Source organism: Pithys albifrons, chromosome 3 (genome assembly GCF_047495875.1).
Source record: "Pithys albifrons albifrons isolate INPA30051 chromosome 3, PitAlb_v1, whole genome shotgun sequence".
Taxonomy (NCBI): Eukaryota; Metazoa; Chordata; class Aves; order Passeriformes; family Thamnophilidae; genus Pithys; species Pithys albifrons.
The window spans coordinates 33,677,552-33,698,668 of NC_092460.1; the positions used below are offsets into that span (position 1 = coordinate 33,677,552).

General features: G+C 41.5%; 1 protein-coding gene across 10 annotated transcripts in view; it reads right to left on the reverse strand.

The window, feature by feature from the left end:
- SOX5 (SRY-box transcription factor 5) overlaps positions 1–21,117 on the reverse strand; it is a 296,501-nt gene that overhangs the window by 13,894 nt on the left and 261,490 nt on the right. For 7 of the 10 annotated variants that reach the window (XM_071551297.1, XM_071551302.1, XM_071551301.1 and 4 more), the window contains 3 exons: positions 20,253–20,425; positions 3,024–3,132; positions 1,984–2,157 (listed from right to left, as the gene is read on the reverse strand). In XM_071551297.1, coding sequence (XP_071407398.1) covers positions 1,984–2,157; positions 3,024–3,132; positions 20,253–20,425 — 456 coding nt within the window. The remainder of the gene's footprint in view (positions 1–1,983; positions 2,158–3,023; positions 3,133–20,252; positions 20,426–21,117) is intronic. The other 3 variants (XM_071551303.1, XM_071551296.1, XM_071551295.1) reach the window with 1 other exon arrangement.

A 21,117-nucleotide genomic window follows, 5' to 3' on the forward strand; every position in this document is an offset into this window, starting at 1 on the left:
GGATCTGTAATGAATTTGCACATTTTACTCCAACTACTGTATATCTAATCAGAAAAAGATGTCCCCATATCTCCCTGATCTAGCGCCAAATAGTAAAAGGTGATTCCTTATGTTAACAATTTCAGCAGAATGGCTTATTAAAACCAGATTTTAGGGTATTATAAAATGCTTAGAAGCCCTTTAAAATGTCAACCAGGATCCCCAGAGACTGCGTAAAATGTCAGCCCAGCTCAACCGCCTGTTTTAAGCAGAATGAATTAGCAGCGTGCTGTCGGAGGTTGTTATCCAAAACAATCAGTTAAGAGGGAAAACATCAAGCTCTCTTTGTACTTTCTATATGAAAAGGGCTATTCAGAATGATCTTGTAGATTTCTGAAGCTGATTATTTAAAAACAGGTTTAACCAAGCCTACTCTCAATTTAGAAACAGACCAAAACTATTACTGCCCTGTCCTCCGGCTAATCACATCACACACCTCTGACCAGTATAATCCCTTTTAACCAGTATAAGGTTATTTAACCATCAACATAACCAATTTAGCCTTCTAATCCTGTTTCCATAACTAATCTAATCATCTTGTACCACCCTTTAAATCATGGGTTAAAATCATCACATCTACCATTCACAGCAATACATTCTGCCTCTCTGACCAATTTATCTCATTTCCACTTGCCCCCTCCTAACTTTTCAAAATACCATCTCATCAATGTAAGCCTCAAACCTCTGACCAGTCTAGACTCAGCATATTTACTAGACTGCAGCTGGTTAATGCCATTATATTTTCTGAGTAGTCTGCAAAACCAGTGAGACCTGCAGTCCAGGTAAACACATTTCCTGCTTTGCCACTGGCCTGAGGGATGCTCAGGTCCTTTAGCAGTTTTTCTTGGTAAAAATTCAACATCTCTAATTTGGTCACAGATTTTTATTTTTTTTTCTGCAGAACAGTAAATCATTGGCCTCAGTGAGCCTCATTAGTCATCTGCTTTATCATTCAGCATGTCACAGATGAGGACCTTTGGACAGAACAGGGTCCTGAGAACCTGAGCAAGTAGTGAAAATTTGGAAGACTATGGCATGAGATGCAGTAGATTACATTCATGAAAAATACTGCTTGGGATGTGAAGAGTAGAGGATAAGGAAATTAATTCTGATGTTTCTTCTTTTTCAATTTCATGATTCTTTTCAGACTATGGAAGAATGAAAAACCACCCACTGCAGGAAAAGATTAGATTCGAGAACCTGAAGGTGCCCAAGTCCATGGGACTCGCTGAGATGCATGTGCAGGTCCTGAGGGAACTGACAAATGAACAGGGGTTACACTTTGGTGGGTAAGTGAAGAGTGACCAAAATCATCTACCTGGACTTGTGCAAAGCATTTGACACTGTCCCACATGACATCCTTATTTCTAAACTGGAGAGACATGGATTTGATGGATGGACTCCTTGGTGGATAAGTAGTTGGCTGGATGGTCACACTGAAAGAGTTGTGATCAGCAGCTTTTTGTTCATCTGATTGGACGTGGTGCTGAGTGCCATGATCTAGTAAATGGACTAGAGCTGGACCAAGGGTTGGACTCTATGATCTTGGAGGTCTTTTCCAACCCAATCGATTCTATGATTCTATGATTCTAAATGCCGTAGTGTGCACAGAAACTAGTTAGTAAAATACATGGGTAAATAAATGATAGCAGTTATTTTGTGCTTGTTCAACAGTCTAATGAACTGGCTTTGTCTAGTCAGTTCACGTTTTCACACCAAAATTACCACCACAGCCTCAGTAATTACAAAGCCACAAGAACATTTCAGGTATGGTTAATGCATACTGCCAGGCAGCCCACAGTGGGAGCTCCTATCACTGTTGTCCCTGGTGCAGTGATTAAGTAGCAAAATAGAGAGCACTTCTGTTGTTTCAGGTGCTCAGCTCTATTAATTCAGAATATTTTTGAGTTTTGCTCTGAAAAAACAGTGCTCTATCCCTCTTACCTAATATCTTGCTGATATTGGAGTTGTGCATGTCAGGGAAGGCTTGAAGGATCTTCCTCCGTTCGTCTTTAGCCCACACCATGAATGCATTCATTGGGCGCTTGATATGGGGTTCATTGCTACCACGTCCTCTGGATTCCCGATAAATTCGAGACTCTGAGACTCCTGCACTTCCTAGAAGGAAAGAGAAAAAAAATTCCCAGCTTGTGTTTCATTATGCAGCTTCCTCTGCCATCAGTAACCTGTGTTAGGTGCTGCACATTCAGTGAGTCAGTGTTCCCAACAGGTTAATGGTTAATATGTTGTATATTGTCTAGTTTTAGCTATTCTATTAATTCAGTATCACATATTACAGACTTGATGAAGAGTTTGGACTGGTTTTGCTCAATTCAAAGCTTTTCTAAAACATCTTTTACTGTTAATAACATAAAGTCTACACTTATCAATGTAGATTTACTTTTTACTTTCTTCCTTTCTTGCTTAGAGAATGCAGGTCTTATTATGTTACTTATCTACCTTTTTATGATGGACAGGGGGTGAGATATATGGCAACATCAGGCATTTCTTCTAAAGCAATTCTCTAACTAGCAAATAAATATTTACATATCTGCCTTTTTTTGTGTTTACATCCCCATAACAATATATGCAATAGCAGAGAAACAAATAAACATTGTACTTACTTCATCAAACCAATAAATTTCCCACAGATTCAGAGCACACAACACTTACGGAGGATCAGGTCTATACTGCAGGGATTCTCTGTGTGATCTCACTTATAGCACGTATATTTTCCTCCTTTAGTCCCTTATACTATCAGAAATACATTCTTAGTCCCATCTTGAGACCTTCAGTGTACAGAAAGAAGACTAAAAATCACCTCCAGACTTAAAACACCCCATGATGAATCACTTTTTTCTGCCTTCTCTCATAGCCACTTACTGCTAACTGCTCACAGGCCTCCAAAGCCCTTGGATTCTTCCCCAGATCCCGCTGATATGCACACACAAACCTGGAAATAAGGATAAGCCATTTTTACTGACCATCAGAATCTCCACTCATGTTGAAATCCATCATTGCGTGGCTAAACTTCCCATCTTCGCTCTGTTTTACTGCCAGTTGCTGAGTCAGGGTCTCCAGTGTTGTTTTGTCCTATATGGGCAAGATGATGGCATTTGGATCAGGAAATAATTGACATTGCAATCGCTAAGTTCATACGTCATTTAGAAAGTTGATAGGGAAGCTGGATAACCATTCACAACAGTTTACTGAGCCAGGTATTTAAGAATACATAACAATGTTGCTTCTGGAAGAGGTATGATTGCAGGCTCTACCGTAAATTCCTTTTTAAAACTTGCTTATTAGCTAGTGATGAGCAAACTCCATAGTGTTGAAAAGATCGGTTTAGCTCAGCATGATAAAATTGGCTGCATATCTGAAGAATATTTCAACTCTCCATGTCCCTGGACCACAAAGCTGGACTCAAAGTTTAGATGATACACACTCTTTTGCAATGTATTTATTGTTTTGCTCTATTTGCAGCCTGTAATCAAACTGCAGGGATATGGGTGCCTTTTTCTGTTTGATTTTTTTTTCTTTTTTGGAAGGCAGTATTTTAGGAAGCAGCCCATAGGGTAAAAAAACACACTGCAGTTCAAACTTATTCAGGCCTTGGGAAAGGGTCAGCCTGAATTAAGCACAATACTTGGGCAGCAGTTTGTGTTCCTGTCCAGACTGTTTTGCCCAACCCTACTAACACCCCGTCCGTCATTCATCTAGTCAGAACTAACTGTGAACCCTGGATTGCAACAGGCTAGTGTGTGCTGCCAATTAATCTGTCAGGCTGCAGCAGTGTCTAAAGACATTGCCAGAACAACATGCCAGGGCCATTAATTCCAATGTTCTCTTCAAAACACCTCGCTTCCCCTTGAATTGTTTGACTTTACAAATACAAAGGTGTTCCATTTTCCAACTGTTTTTGTTTTCCCTGTGACTTTTGCTCATAAACATTCTATCTTCCTGACAATCATGCATTTAAAAATAAATCTTTCAGGGAAGCAATACTAACATTTCAAAATGTTAGGCACTGTGCCTTTTGCAAAGCTAAGAAAATGACATGATACAGCATGATAATAAAGTGGCTCCAGTTGAAAAAATTCTTTTGAGCTTCTTCTTGAAAGATTACTGTTTCCTTGTTCTATTCTACTCCTGATGACTGTAAAAGATCAATAAACTAAAAAAACTTTCAGATTTCACATGGCAACTGAAGACTTCACAACTTCTGTGTAGCCTAATAATGTCACTGGGTTGTGTTCCAGAAGAAAACAGAAAAGTGAACAATGCGAATACATAAATGCTTCCTGCAATGTGATGTCCCTGTATCTGCAATTCAAAGAATGGCTCAAATTCATGAAAGTCATTGAAGAAAGATTTACTCGAGAATGTTAGAAAAAAGGCTTATCTGCTCAACTTTGCATGCTTGCAGCGTTTAGGGAATATGAGGTTAACTTTCCTACTCCTCACATTAATTTTCACTGCAGATCCCTTTCGTACTCCTGGTGCTCTGTCTATACCCTGACACATTACCATGGAAAGTGTGCAAGATGAGTTATCCCCTTGGTTTTTTTGGGAAAAGCTCATGCAGCAGAGTCAGCCTATCACAAGCAAAAGGGCATAGCAGATCCACGCATAGCAGATCCAGAAATCTTGGAGAGGCTTCGAATAAGCACCTGAACTATTCAGGCATTTAGCCTTACCAACTCTTTGATCTTCCAGTTTTAACTCAGCTCTCATTTCCAGAGCAGTCTGTCAGCAGTCAGAAAGTCAGGAGGAATAAGTTGACTCTGTATTTCTTCCAAATGGATCACAGATTTATAATGGAAATCAACAGTTTTTCCTCAGGAAAAAAAATCTATTTACTGTCAACTTCATAGTGCTAGAGTTCAAAAATTTTTATGTCAGAAATAATTTCAGAATGCTGCCACCAACCTAAAATATAAAAAAACATTTCCTCTTTTGGGGTATATTATAGAGGAGGGGAGTTACTCTGTTGCAGACTGTTCTGGAATCATGTATAAACCTCTTAGAGAAACAGAGCTGAGAGTGCTAAGGGCACAGGCTTAACAGCTTTTGCTTATGCAGTAAACGCAGCTCTTGAAGTTGGGGGCAGTTACATTCAGAACCACACTCTGCCAACATGATGTGATTGAGTCCTAAGGTCAGTGAACGCTCCGCATGCTGTCTGCAAGGTACACACCGGGCATGGCTCGTTTATCAGAGTCGGACTTAACAAGCCTACAGATGCTCTACTGCTATCCATCTTGGGCAAAGTTTTGCATTTTGAGGTACAGACACATTAGAGGAAGAGAGAGAGTGCAGGCATGATGGAAGAGGGGCTGTGAAGGAATGCCAGATGAGTGCTGAGCTCCTGGGCTGCTCTGCGTAGTCCTGTGCTTGGAGATGGCTCTCCGGAGAACTAAAATGTGGCTGAGTGGGGAGACCCTCCTTTTAACACAGTGACAAGTTACTCCCTGCTGCTTAAACGTAGGGAATGACAATATAATTTAATCAGCAGTGATAAGGTGACAGCTAAAAAGAACTTCTGCATGATGCCACTTTTGAAACAGAGGATGTCAAAGCACCCAGTTGTACTTTTCTGTATTAATGTTTAGAAATGTTTAAGTCTAAAAAGTACAGAGATAATTATGTCTGTCCTTTCCCGAGCCTCTGCAATAGCATTTCTCCTATGAGGAAAGGCTACAAGAGTTGGGATTGTTCAGCTTGGAAAAGAGAAGGTTTTGGGGTGACCTAATTGTGGGCTGTCAGTACCTGAAGGGAGTCCACAGGAAAAGATGGAGAGAGACTATTTACAAGGGCCTGGAGTGACACGACAAGGGGAAATGGCTTCACACTGACAGAGAGTAGGTTTAGATTAGATATTGGGAAGAAATTCTTTAATGTGAGAGTGGTGAGGCACTGGAACAGGTTTCCCCAGAGAAGCTGTGGCTGCCCCATCCATGTGCTCAAGGCCAGTTTAGCTGGAGCTCTGAGCAACCTGGTCTAGAGGAAGGTGTCGCTGTCCATGGCAGGGGAGTAGGAACTAGATGGTCTTTAAAATCCCTTCCAACCTACATCATTATATAAATTCAAACTCCAAAAATCAACCCCAAAACCCCACTCAAAAAACAGTACTAGGAGAGCAGAAAGAGATCAGTAATAGTCTGGCAGGATATAAAAGCCTGACTATTCATAGAATCATAGAATGAACTGGGTTGGAAGAAACTTCTGAGACATCAAGTCCAACCCTTGACCCAACCCCACTTTGATTACTAGATCATGGCACTAAATGCCACATCCAGTCTCATCTTAAAAATCTCCAGGAACAGTGAATTCACCACCTCTCTGGGCAGGCCACTCCAATGCCTGATTACTCCCTCTGTGAAGAATTTCTTTCTAATCTCCAACCTAAACCTTCCCTGGCAGAGCTTAAGCCTGTGCCCTTTTGGTCTACTACTGGTTGCCTGGGAGAAGAGACCAACTCCCACCTGGCTACAACCTCCTTTCAGGGAGTTGCAGAGAGTGATGAGGTCACCCTTGAGCCTTCTCTTCTCCAGACTAAACAACCTCAGCTCCTTCAGCCTCTCTACAAGCAGCATTGTGATTTCATGTCCTACGCTCTTCCCATTAAACACACTGCAGCTGATTTCCCCCAATCCTGTTGTACAGAAACACTTTTAAAATTACAAAATATTCAAAAGGGGCTAAGCAACATTCCCATGTCATTTTGCTTGAAAGCATTCAGTTGATGACTTACTGCTTTTTGTTTCATGGAAGCATCTCTTTAACATTTCCTATAGAGTCTTTCAGTTTATGGAGGAAGTACTTATGGACCCTCCAAAGAAACAAAGGAAAAAATTTTTCTTCCTGATCCCAAGTCAGCTGGCAACCTGCTGACATTGCTATTCCTGCCTCCTCTCACAGAATCATAGAATGGTTTAGGTTGGAAAAGACCTTAAAGATCGACTAGTTCCAACACCGCCTCCACTGCAGACGCCTATACAGGAAATTCAGACAAGTTCACAGTGATTTAAAGTTTATACAAAAGCAGGATCTATATATCATCACTATCGTAATTCAACAGCAAATTACATGTTCTTAACACTGCCACCACTCTGCCGTGTAAACACTAGTAAGCCAAGGCACCATTCAGGGACAATATGCATGCTGAGTTAAGCAGAACATCCTTGTGTTTCAGGTATGAAATGCTATTCATTCTATGAAAAAGGCATAAGTGATGTCTACTGCAGCCTTGCACCAAAACTGCCAGGAAGAGCAGGCAATGTTAGTCCAAACCAAGGAAAGTAGTATGAAGTACTGCTTGTGAGACCTGCTGAAAATCAGACCGCACAAATCAGCAAAAACAAATAGCAAGGAACACTTCCACTCTTGCAGGAGAATAAAAATAGGGATCTTTTGCTAATGATGAAGTGACTACTTTCTTTCTAAATATGTCAGTTTTGTATCAGACCTCAGATGGCTGAAAGACATCTTATAAACGTCTTTTTTCTCTATGAAGGACGTCAGCAGAAATGAAATGACCATCCTAATGGAGGAAAGGGAAGGCAGTGGATGTAGTTTATCTGGACTTCACAAAGCTTTTGACACCATTTCCCATAACATGCTCCTGAAAAAGCTGGCAGCCCACAGCTTGGACAGGTGCACTCGATGCACGGTTAGGAACTGGCTGGAAGGCTGGGCCCAGAGAGTGCTGTTGAACAGGGCTGTGCCTGGCTTGTGGTTGATCATCAGTGGTGTCCTCCAGTGGTCAGTGCTGGGCCCAGTTTTGTTTATCATCTTTATCAGTGATTTAGATGAGGGGATTGAGTCCATCATTAGCAAATTTGCAGACGACACCGAGTTGGGAAGGAGTGGCGACCTGCTGGAAGGAAGGAGGGCTCTGCAGAGAGACCTGGATAGGCTGGAGAGATGGGCCAAATCCAGTGGGATGAAGATCAACAAGGCCAAGTGCTGGGTCCTGAACTTTGGCCAAAACAACCCCCTGCAGCGCTACCAAAGCTCAAGAGCAGCTAGGCAGAAAGGGACCTGGGGGTTTGGATTGGCAGGAGGCTGAATATGAGCCAGCAGTGTGCCCAGCTGGCCAAGAAGGCCAATGGGATCCTGGCTTGTATCAAGAATAGCGTGGCCAGCAGGACCAGGGCCAGCAGGATCCTTCCCCTGTACGCAGCTCTGGTGAAGCCACACGTTGAGTACTGTGTTCAGTTCTGGGCCCCTCAGTTCAGGAAAGATATTGAGGTGCTGGAGTGGGTCCACAGAAGTGCAACAAGGCTGGTGAAGCGACGTGAGCACAAGTCCTATGAGGAGAGGCTGAGGGAGCTGGGGTTGTTTAGCCTGGAGAAGAGGAGGCTCAGAGGTGACCTCATCACTGTCTAGAACTACCTGAAAGGAGGTTGTAGCCAGGTAGGAGTTGGTCTCTTCTCCCAGGCAACCAGCAGCAGAACAAGAGGGCACAGGCTTAAGCTCTACCAGGGGAGGTTTAGGTTGGAGATTAGAAAGAAATTCTTCACAGAGGGAGTAATCAGGCATTGGAATGGCCTGCCCAGAGAGGTGGTGAATTCACTGTTCCTGAAGGTTTTTAAGATGAGACTGGATGTGGCATTTAGTGCCATGATCTAGTAATCAAAGTGGGGTTGGATCAAGGGTTGGATGTGATGATCTCAGAGGTCTCTTCCAACCCTGTTGATTCTATGATTGTAGAAGACACTCTCTGCAGGGGCAGCAAGAGCTCTGTTGACTGGATCATTTAAAATTCTAATGGGCAAACCAGAGAAGATAATACTATAGAGAGCAATCAATTCCACAATAGCCCAATTGTTCCAAGTATAAACAGAGAGGTTTCATCAATAGCCACAATGGGATGAGAAGTCCCTAAAACTTTATTAATCAAAGAAATTAATCTGCCAGAGAAGATTGATTTGTACCACAGCTCTTAGAAATGTTCTGATTATATTTAAAAGAACAATGAAAAACACATACACACATGGAATGTGTTATGTAGAAAAAAATATATAAAAAATGACTAAGCACCAAGTCAGACTCAGTTTTGTGGTCAGCTGCAAAAGTTACTTGGCTCTCTGTCATGGATAGCTGTCATAGCTTAACAAAACATTGATCTAAAAATGACAAGAACTTGGTTGCAGCCTCTTTCATAGAAGAAACATAAAACAAGAAGAGTCAAAACATATGTAGAACAGCCTGATCATGTTTGCCAGAACTCCTCCCACTACTACACAAGAGTGAAGTAAAACCTTGGAAGGTTTGAGAAATAAAGACATTGTGACATATTTGCCTACTTCCCTCCAACCTCACTGCTCCCATCTTGTAGTGGATCATGGTACCAATGCTCAGGGTGCACCTGAGACCATGAACATGCCTCCACCCCTGAAGGACTCCACAATTCTTCCAGTATACTGTGAATGCTGGGCATATGGCAACAGATCCTTCCCCCCCTCTCTGAGACATCCTTTTGGCTGGGGTATTTGGCAAACACTGACGGTACTCTGAACTCTGTTAGAATCGTATTTTGGCAGGAGCTGTTTTTCCGATTGCATAATTCAAGGTTAGCAATTTTACTGAAGCAGTCCACTCTCCACTTTGCTACTCCCCTCACCCTACCCCCATTTCCCCTGATAGGAATATTTTTCCTCTCAGTTCGATGCCTGCAGAGAAAGAGCCAGTATAGAATTCCAGAGGAGGAGTGTTCAGGAACATCACTTCACATTCCTGCTTTTCTTATCCCAAGTGAACTAAAAGGCCAGAAATGAAAAAAAAATGCATTTTTAGGGTAGCTCATTGGTTCTTGCACCTCGGGATTACAAACACACTGATGAAGTGAGTGGCTGCTACCTTTGTTCCCTTCAGTGCCAATACATAAGAAGAAACAGATGGTCGCTTGCTACTGTCCTTTTCAATGTTCCATTTCCCCCACTCCCCATCCCTGCCAAGTACAGTTTGTCCAGCTATTTATTGTCCTGCTTTGTGGGAAAAAATCACACATCTAAACTCTAAAGGTGGTATTTTCAAATAGATTGTGTATTGATAAGGTAGTTCTTTATCTTAGATTGCTGGACAGGGCCTGTGACAGCATTCGATGCAGTCTGTGGTGCTGAAGCAGATGTCTTTCCTCAGCAAGGCCCAGTAAATACCAACCATTCTAACACATACCTTGGCCAACATGCACCAAATCTTAAAGTACTAGGCAGATTAACTGCTATGATCCCACAATGAAAGTTCACTTTATGACAGAAAAACATTTAATTATCAGACACATTGGTGGCACTAGGTGTTATCCATTCAACATCAAGGTATTTTCCTTAGCTCTCCAAGGAGGTGAAGATTCTTATCTCTATCTAACACAAGTGAAGACTGCAAAAGCAATCTTCCTGTGCAATTCCTCTGCCTCCTGCAATAACAAACATCAGAACCGCTTGAATTATAAAATCTTCATCCACTGTCTTTCAAAATGTGGAAAACATGAGGTAGGCAGGCATTATGGATGAGAGAGAGACGGAAGAACTTTTAGGAACCACCGGCAGTGGTGAGAGGTGTGCCCAGAGGTCTGCAGTCAGACTCTAGTCCTCCATATTAAGGCGATGGTACTTCAAAACAGGTATTGTGCCCACTGTCTACGTCCCAGTCCAAACTGTGTTAGAGCCCAGATCCTGTAACACCTATAACTGCTGACAGACTTTCCAGTTCTTTTCAGAGGGATCTCCTATTTATGTTTGGGTTTTCCTGGGTAACAGATCACCTTGCCCAAGCATTCTTCACTCATCAGTAATTAACTAAAAAATTTCACAAAGGCAAGGTTATTAACTGTTTATGAGACGAGAAACTGAGTCACATATTATGTGACTTGCCAAGGGTACCTTAGGAAGACTGGTAGTTTTAGGAGCTGAAACTAGAACTCCTGAATGTTATAAAAATTATAATCTCAAGCTCATAATTTCTTTGTGAGTGTGGAATTGTGACTCTTGCTGATGGCACATGTTACCAGGGAGAGTAAAATAAAATAAAAGTAAGAGCAGTTACAAATCCACCATTGCAATGGGCCTTGCTTAAGTAACGCTTGCAGGGCTGTTAAGCTCATAAAAAGCACATGCATAAAATGATAAAATAGAGTGAGACTTTCAAAGTTGACTCAGTAATTGTTAAATCCCTTCTGGCTGCACAATTTTATAGTCTTCTACTGTACTAATGAAAAGGGAAGAAACAACAAAGAAGGGTTTTAGTCTTCCAATTATATAAACTCTGTGGACCACCAAAGAAGATGAAAGATTATTTATAATGCCACAGCAAGTTATCATTTGGGAGATTTTTTGTTGTTGCATCAAAGTTGAGTATGAAGAAACAATGCATTCACCACCCCCTCAGCTCTTTCAGTCTCACTTATCTGAGATCTCTTTGTCATGGAATAATCCACCCACAGAACCTAAAAGCAGCATTAGAAGCAAGAAACTAAAAGAACGTTCTTTATTTTTGAATATTACTGATTTTATGGTACTTCTTTCAAAATTATGACAGTCTTAACTGGGGCTCCATCACCTGGTGAAGGAACCCTATCTTTTGGTTTACAGTACATATTAAAATCCATATTGCTTTAATACTGCCTAGAAATCATTGCATCAGAATAATAATCTCTACGAATTGTTATATGGACCCAATAGAGAGGTACCCTATGAGGTGTTACAGGGAAAAAATCAGGTGGATTAAGAGGACCCAGCTGTTTAACTCTCCTCTCAGGAATAGACACCCAGTCACAGGGAGAACTTGATAAAGTTTACATGGTCTTTTTCTTTGCTGTGCATTGTGGACATAGGTGTTTGGTTTCTAAGGGCTCTCAACTCAGTACCTTTAAAAGCACTGAGGGCATGACAGAGTTCTCTGAAATAAAAAGTGGAAAATCCTCAATAATTTGGTAGGTGTCAGGTCCCTAAGATTGTTTCTTTTAAATTCTTTATTTGAAAAAGAATTACTTCCTTAGTAAAACATATTATTTGGCTTGGAAACAAAATGATGGGAAGTAGCAATTCTAGAGGACACTGAGGACCGGCTTTTCTTTGGTTATGAGCTCTGAAAGACAGTGCAAGTCAGGACTTTTACATGAAAATGCACGTAAGACTGGCCCAGTCCGTTACTTTAAAGAAGAAATAAAAAGGAAAGGGAAACCAAAGCAGAGGAAGGTTTTTAGAGTGGACATAGGCATTGACCTTAACCAGATTCAGTTGTAATCTGCTGACAGCAAATAGGTTAAGAGTCACATGATGCAGTTTTTCATCCAGACTGTTTCCTGGGCTGACACGGTCTGTGACTCTGTGTGAATTGTTTAGTTGCTGCACCTTAGTTTCCTGAACTCTACAGGATGGAGATGGTGGCATTTTCCCACCATTGTGAAGAGTTTAGAGATCCCTGGATGAAATCTGTCATGTAAATTTTAATGAAGGATTTCACAGAGTCAGAAAACTGGTACAGCTGATCAGTGAGGAAAGGAAGCATTAACTGGGGAAGAGAGGTGGCACACTAAGAATGAAACAAGATGAAAATCACAACCCACGCAGGATATCCTGGGAAGGAAGGTCTGCACACACGCAAAGAGAAAGCAAGAACCCAGTCTCTGTTTTCCTGGCAATTGTTTAATGAACAATGGGTGACTCAACTGCATAGCTGCAAAACAGCCATACAGACTATTCTTTTCCATTTTTCCCTAGAAGGCATTCAAATTATGAAGGCTACTGTACCTTTGCTTACATTTCTTCCAGCCCTAACAAAGAAGTAGGCATACAATCTAGGTTCCTGTCTAACAAAGAAACCACCATGTTCTTCTAGTCATGAAATAAGGCTTAGTTTGTCTTCTCTCAGCATCAGCATCAATACTTAAAAGTAAAGTTCATCATCCCCAAAACATTCTAGAGGCTGCTTGTCACTCAGCCAAGTGAACACCTGCATACTGGGATAGGCAGATCCCCCAGAAGACTGTACCACCTGCAGAACAGGACGGGCTGATCCCTCAAGAGACTGAATTCACAGAAGAATCAGGCCCAGACTCTACTACACAAAAGAGAGGTACTGCACTGATACTGGTGCCCATGAATGTGCTGAAAGCCCCAGCAATTGGAGGCATGTGACTATGAAAAAATAATAAAAAAATCTCAGGAAGCAATTAGCTCTCATGGCTGTAGGGCACAGCTTAGAACTTAAACCTAAGGACTCATGAAGCTCAAAAGTCGTAACGAGAACTCCAAACCAATTGTATTTTTTTTTTCAGGAGGAAGTTGATCCATCTTTATTTGGCTTAATAAAATTTCCACTATGGTATAAACAGCTGCAGTCCTCCCTGATGCACACTAGGTTGTGAATGTTTCCAATCTCTGCCTTCTGGAGTGAACGAAGACTTAAATTGCCATTCAGACTTCAGCAGCTGCAAGCATCCAGGGCTCTTCCCCTGCCTCTTTTCCTGCTGTTCTCCTTGACTTCAGTGGAAGTTTCACACACACATCTGTGGGCAGAATGCATCCCTCCCTCTGTATGTTTCATTTTTATGAGCTAACCCTGCCCATGCAGCCCTGCCATAACAATGCACTAAAGACACACAGAAATAGAGACACACTTAATCTTTTTCTGAAAAATGGACATTTAGTAAATGATGGTCATCCAGAAGAAAAAAAAAGTGTTTTAAAATAAAGAGCTAAAATCCTTAAGGCAATAAAAAAATTCATTATTGCAGAATCTCCCCCTCCCATGCGTAGGCACTTGCTAACTGAGAGTAGTGGCACTGTGACAAAAGTAGCAAAACCAAAGGCAGGCTTTACTAAGAGAAAAAGGGGGAGGGGAATCCTTCCACTGGCCATCTGTGAAAACAAGGCATGTGGCCATTAAATGCAGAGGCTGTAAATATAAATATACACAAGCTCCACAAAGCAAATGGCAAAAAAATGGAGGGAGGTCGGGGATAGACAGATAAACTTCCAGCTGAAGTAAATCAAAATGTTTAATGGTTAGTGCTGCGTAAACCCAGTTTTGATCCTTGCAGTGTGCAAGTTTGACCTGTGTTTTGAATTAAACTGGAGAAAAGTTGCAGGAAAAATGACAAAGGGGACAGTAGCCCTGTTGAACAGGAGTCCTTGACCACCAATGATCCTGCTGAGGCTGCTGATTTGGCTTACTGAAAGGTTGACATCCTGGGTGATGGATGGGTGGTGACATAATACCTGCTTACCTTCTCGTCACACGTTCTGAAAACTGTCTGCTCTGTGTTCATAGCATTAACAAGGAGAACTGCAACCCACACACAAGAATTTCTGCTGGCAAAAAACCTTAGCAAAACAAAATTAAGAGGATGGGGAACGTAGTCGTAAGAGGGGGATATATAGTTGTTAAGATAACACATTAACTTTTGTGTTGTGGGACTCTTAACAGTCCACTGTCTGCAAGAGACTTCCTGGTCCCCGCATTGTATAATAATTATTCCAAAAGGATCTCTGCTCACACAGCAAGAAGAGAACAATATTACACTGATCATCTTTCCCAATGTTTTACAGGTCAGTAAGGAATAGTGGCCTACAAATTATGGAACATACCTACTAGCTGTCTGCTGAACTTGCAAGGATAAGTGTGCACATATGTAATGTCTGTGGGTAACGCAGCCTCTGCTAATCACTGAGAATGCTAAAGTATTTTCCCAGTAAAATACTACAGAGATGATGAAAATGGGCAGGTTTCAACTCTTGCAAAGTGATTTGGTTTATGATGTCAGTACCGAGCCTCTGGACTTATTTCCATGGGGTTTCTTCTGTTTGAGAAGCCCAGCTTGTGCCAGGTCCCGGTTTTAGTCATTGTCACTTACTCTAGTCTGACCCATGGTCTCTCAGTGTCTGTGGCAGGCTCAGGGTCTGTTTTACCAACCCTTCTCTTTTCTTCTCATTCCTGCCCTTCTCTCCTCCAGTTTTCTCTTGACTTTCTAGTTCAAATCTAACCATTAGGGGAAGAAAAAAAATGTTATTGAAGTACAATTCTCTACTGCAAGAGAAATTTAAATCCCCTGTGTTAAACCAGCTATTCCTTATGCCTTCAGTAAAGTGAGCACCAGTGTTTTATTTCTCAAAGGCAGCAGGATCTCCAGGTTTGAGATTCTTATTATCCCACACCTCCCCAAGGGGAGAGCAGGGACAGAATTCATTTCAGCTCAGCAGATCACAGCAGTTTCTTAAGAGTTAACTCTGCTATTCTCATCCATCAGGCAGCCAGTGAGGCATCAGGAAGGAATGATGGATGTAAAATTATTACAGGGCTGCCACCTGATATACTTACTGCCATTTGTAACTAACGCTGGAACTGACACACTTTTTTCATTATTAAACATCCACATTAAGTCAACATTGGTCACTGTCATTTCATGTTTGGCACTCTCTTAAGGGGAAGAGGGGGAGTTGGAAGTGGGGAGGATGGTGGGAGGAGGGGTGAGTGGGAATAGGAGGAAAGACATCCTGAAGCCGGTGTTCCATAAGCATGAGTAATAAATAGGCTCCTGCTTACAACACTGGAATAAATATTGTTACAAATAGCTCTTTAGTTACAGTCCAGTAGACAAGAACATGTCAGAGCCTTATAAAAAGACACACTCCAAGTCATAACAGGGAGAACTTGCATCACAGGTTAAGAAACACTTCAGCACAGGAGGTGTGCACACTGGGATGTACTTGGCTCAGAGGGTGAGTGCATCCCTACACATCTGACACGCTTTTGTTGCTGTGTCCTTACACAACTGCCCAAGCCTCCAGCACCTTCAGGGGCAGGTGCCAGCATTCAGAAACCAGGACCTGTGTTTGTACCAGTACACATGGACACATGCTCAAGTACCTGCTTCTGTGTCCCTTCCCTTCTTTTTTAGTTACCAGGGCGCATACACGAGTGCTTGAGAGTCTGACTGTAGTCAGAGAATTACTGGCTAGTGCAGTGCATGTTTGTGTTGTGTATCCCTGAAGGAGGGCACTGCACACACATGCTGGCTCTTTGTGTACACCTCCTTTGCAGAGGAACAAGCAGTTTTGGGGCTGAACAGACAGGCCAGAGATCACTTGCTGATGCTTCCTGTTGTGGTGTTTACACCAGCTGATAACCTGCACTCTCAGCTACACATCTAATAGGTAACACTGTTTGTGTACAGTACATATTAATCTACAGTTAACTGTAGATGACAATTACAAATAAAACTATGCTCCTGGGTTTCCAAGAAACCAGAAAAAACATATACACACGTCTCATTTATACACCAAAATGTTTCCAAGAAAAGTAATATAAAAATATGTTTTATTGCATTTGCAATTAAAATAGGTTTTAGTAAAATCCATGTTCATGATGATGCTCATAGTTTTTACTGTAATCCTCTGAAAATCAAATCTGTCAAGATGGTCCAAGTTGAATGCCCATAAAGTGACTCACCCAAATCATCTTAGCCATTTTTAAAAATCTTTTCTTATTTATGATTTCTTTTATACAATTTCTCTCTAAGTCCACAAAATTCCTGTCTGACTACTGCCTTAGCTGGCATGTCTGGCTGTCCACGGGGATCAACCCATCTGGGAGCATAAGCAAGACAACAGGACACGCACATGTGAATGAAAAGTCCCAAGAGCTTTAACAGAGACTCACAGAGGTGATTTCCAGCCTAACCTGTCCATCTACCCCAGCAGATAAATCCCTACCAAGAGTCTCACATACATGTTTGGAACTGCACAGAGCCCACCTTCACTGGTAGGCTGCAGTAGCATGCAACAAAAAGCTCATGATGCCTCAGAGAAATCCAAAACTACACTAGGCACTGCTACAAAGAAGGGAGGAAAATTTGGGATAGCCTTAGATGGTTTTGTTGCCTATAAAGAGCGAGGTCACTCTAGGGGAAGGAGAGCCTTCTGTACGTAACTACAGACATAATGTACAATTCTACATTGTGCCCATGGACATACATCTTTTAATACCATCCCCCATCTCAAAATCTCTCAGTTAGGAAGTGATCAGCAAGCAAACATGATGTCCCAAAAGTCCAGGGGCTGCCTCTAAGTCACGTGTTGGGACCTCAAGTTTCTGAAAGGGAAATCTTCCGTGGTAACTCTTTCTCACTAATCACTTTCCCAACTATCTCATTTTCATCCTCTGAAAACAGGGAAAACCAGAATAAAATTTAATTCAAAATTCATTTGCTTTCCTCTCAAATCTTGCTCTTAATAAGTGAGAAAACTTCAAAGTCCTGTATCAAACAGACACAAACTTTAAGGAAGTTGATGTGTTTGTCTGGAACTGAACTTCACAGCTGGCTAGTCAGTCAATAGCCTAAAGCATAAATGGGAAAGGAGAACAAGTACCTAAACTTTATAGCCTGTCTTTCCTCTGTTGGGTCAAATGCAAGAGACTACTCAGAGACACTACAAGTTAAAAAGTGCAAATTCTTTACTAATGCTTAGTGGCTTAAGTGGTCACCCCAGCGACTTAAATGCCATTGTAGTCTATCAGGGCTCAGACTTCATACTGTCCTTTCCTATCTTGATTTTAAAAATTAACAAAATTAAATAAAATGTAATAAAATAAATCATAGAATCAATTAGGTTGGAAAATACTTCTGAGAACATCAAGTCCAAATCAGTGAGCTCCAATAAAGTTTTGGCATTAATTGTATTAAAACATCTTAAAGCCTGAAGTTCCTTTAGAAAAATTTTCAATTGAACAAACAATTTTTTCTTCCTGCTACCATGTAAAAGAACTTGTCTCTGCCCTCCATGGGCCCACCAGGAGGCATGAATTAGAGAGGAAAATAAACTTCAACTGGGGTTGAGGGTGAGAAGTGAAAACAGAAGGATAAGGAGAATCCCAAGAATAGGAAAGTAACAGAATAAAGTGAATGCAGATGGTTCCACTCCTGTTACTTAATCAAAAGGCTGTGCAGAGTCACTAGAGCCAGCATAAAGTCATGTGTTAGAACAACAGCTGATCTGTATTAAAGAAGATTAACTCGCAATGCCATGGTGGAGGGCCTGGGATTATTTTATGTGCTTCCACTGCCGAACAAGCCGTCAGCACAATTACTGCCCTCCGATGTGAATGACTGATCTGTAACCACAGCTAAACAGCATGCTGCTTAGGGGCCTGGGTGCTTCATGAAGATGAATTTCCATACCATCAAAGTGCTTTTAATGGGCTTCCTGATCCAACCACAAGGCCTGCTTTGCAAGTATATAGAACTCAGGATGAAGGCTTCCTGTCCAAAAGGATTTGGTCGGTTGTCACTTGACAATTCCCAGCCAGCACAAGGGAGGAGAGGGGGGAGATAGGTAGAGTTGTCTCTGCTTTGGAGGATTAGAAAAAAAAGAAAAAAGAAAAAGAAAAAAAAAGGGTACAGATGCTTTCTGAATGCAACCAACTGCTGTATCCACAGCTGAATTCAATGCGCTTAACAAATAACGGCAATTTAGCTATGCTTGCGAGGAATAGCTTGAGTCACTTTGCATTAGCATCTGGCTGAGTGTTAAAGTCATTTCTACATGGGGAGCAGAGAAAAGGAATTTCTGCTCCGAGCATCCTTTCAAGAATGCTTAAATATTTGAATATAAATTCCTTTGTGCTTGTGATCACTTCTTCTTATATCTGACACTCTGCTTTTCCCTTTTCCCTTCTGGTACTCTTCTATGTGAAATGCCATAAACATGCTCCATCCCTCTTTTTCTTTCCTTCTCCCCATACCAGCACTCTTATTCATCTAAGAAAGAATGTATGTACTGCCAGACACCTATTACACTGACCTCTTTTTTCCTTCCCCTTCCTCTCAAGTAAGTGCATGAAATTGGAGTCATTTCTACATCACTTAGACTCAAGATAGGCTGATGAAAAAAGTACAGTGGTGAGAGACTCACATGTACATTTAACATTCATTACCCAGTCTGCTGGCTTCTCACAGCTTATTGATCAAACTCCATCTAAAAACAGGGAAAATGGAAAGCTATCCAAATTAGCAATCTGCTCATTCTGGACAATATTGTTTGACTCACAAGCTTCCTAGGATGACTGAATTTCAAGTTTCTGTTAAATAGCTGATCATTTTTATTCAATCTATTATTCTGCCTGTCTCAGTGACTTGCTTAAGACCTTACAGTGCAAAGCCAGTAGAGGTGGTTTCAATAAAATGCAGTTGTTGACACCAAATGTGACAACAGAGATCCCTGTTGTACTGCACAACGATGGCTATATCACCTCAGAAAATACTGAAGGGGAAGAGGGGAACTGAGGAAAGAGTACTGCCAAGCATACAATGCTGAGATACACGCAAGCATTTGGATGTATATCTTAGGTGGCAGTATTATAAGGAAAGCTCACTATAAATGTGGCAGCAAGGACTGGCAGGTCTATTTATCCTCCATAAGCCAGGGCACTGCATGGAAAGACATCAGGTATTTCCAGAGAAAAGCAGCAAATCACAGCCTCCCTGACAAACCTGACAGTTACAGTACATACGGATTTTACCACAGAATATTCACTTTGTTGTATTTTGTCATAATGTAGCTTCACAGGCCAGTCCAAAAGCAGAAGGTGTAAGGTCCATACGTTCTGCTGCCTCTAAGTTCCACTGAAAATATTTGGTGCAGTTTGTGTTGTCAATTCTCTGCTTTTTCAATTTTGTTAAGTCATCTAACGTGACATGACAGTGCTACATTGCAGTGGTCACAAAATATCATATATGACAACCTTACAAGGCTAAATACCCAGAAGCTGAGCCTGAGTATCAGCAAAGCTTATGCTCCTAAAGAAGCTTGAATATTTCAAATCCAGCTCATCTCACAAACACATGTAAGCATTTCCATAAAGCAAGATTTCCACTTAGACCCAGAGATTTCCAAGATCACCTTCTCTTAATACACGTTGACAAGCTGGAACAGAGAATTAGTGGCCTCCAAAGTTCTTGTGAGGGCTTTAACTATCTCTGCCTCCTCCCTGCTCTCCCCCAGGGGTCTCCATGTCTCTCTCTCATGTCATCTTTAGGTTGAGGTTTTCATTTTGCTTTTTGCTTTTTTTGAACTATTCTGTTTATGATTGGGGAAGGAAAAATAGAGCAAGAAAAAGAAGGAAAAGAAGGGAGGAAGAACCTAGGTATGCATAGGGAGAGCCAAATGCAGTCTTGCTGACCCTTTCCAAAGGGAGTCTTGGAAACTTACCTTCTCTGTCCTGCAGTTATTGAGACCCAGGCTGTTCACAACGGCCACCTTCCCATCCAGCACCTGCTGTTCCCTCCGAAGTTGCTCCTTCATCTGTCGGGCCTCCTGGATTGCCTTGGTAACAGCATCGTGGTCATTTAAATAACCTGACGACGTGATAGAAGAAAGGATATCTTAAAAAAAGAAAGTTACAAGAAAACACTTTAGCTTTCATTGACAAAATTCCGTTTATCATTATTGATGAGAAAGAGTTAAAAGTGAGGCGCAGAAACCCATCCATGCTTTGTAATTCTGTTGTTGTTGTGACAGAGCCACCTGGATAGAAAGCATGAGAAACCTCAATGTCAAAATCATCCTTCCTGCTATTTGATCCCATTAGTTTGAGTATTTCCCTGACACTGCAGAGGTTAGCCCTGTGGTTTGTGTGCAGCAGGATGTAACCGGATAAGAGTTAGGGGAAGCTTTGATCATGCCAGCAATCCCAAACTCTTAAAAATAGAGCATTTCATTTTTCCCCTTCTTAAAACTTGTGAATACATTAAAATAAACCACAGGTGGCGGTGGTTTGCTATAGATATGAAATGCATAATGGCTGGAAAGAGAAACATCCACTGAATGCTCCCCACCACCACCTGTCATTCACAAACGTATAAGAAACCACAGCTACACGGACCTACATTCTCACTCCTATTCATGCTGCTAATAGTAGGTCAAATGTCCACTGTTTTGCTGCAAATTCACAGCCTAGGGCTTAGCCTTAGTAGTCACTGAATTATTTCCTTTTAAAATGTTACAAGCATCACCGGCACAGCTAATACTATTTAATTTTAAATGTGACACTTGGTCATTTTTTTCCTTTAGCGTA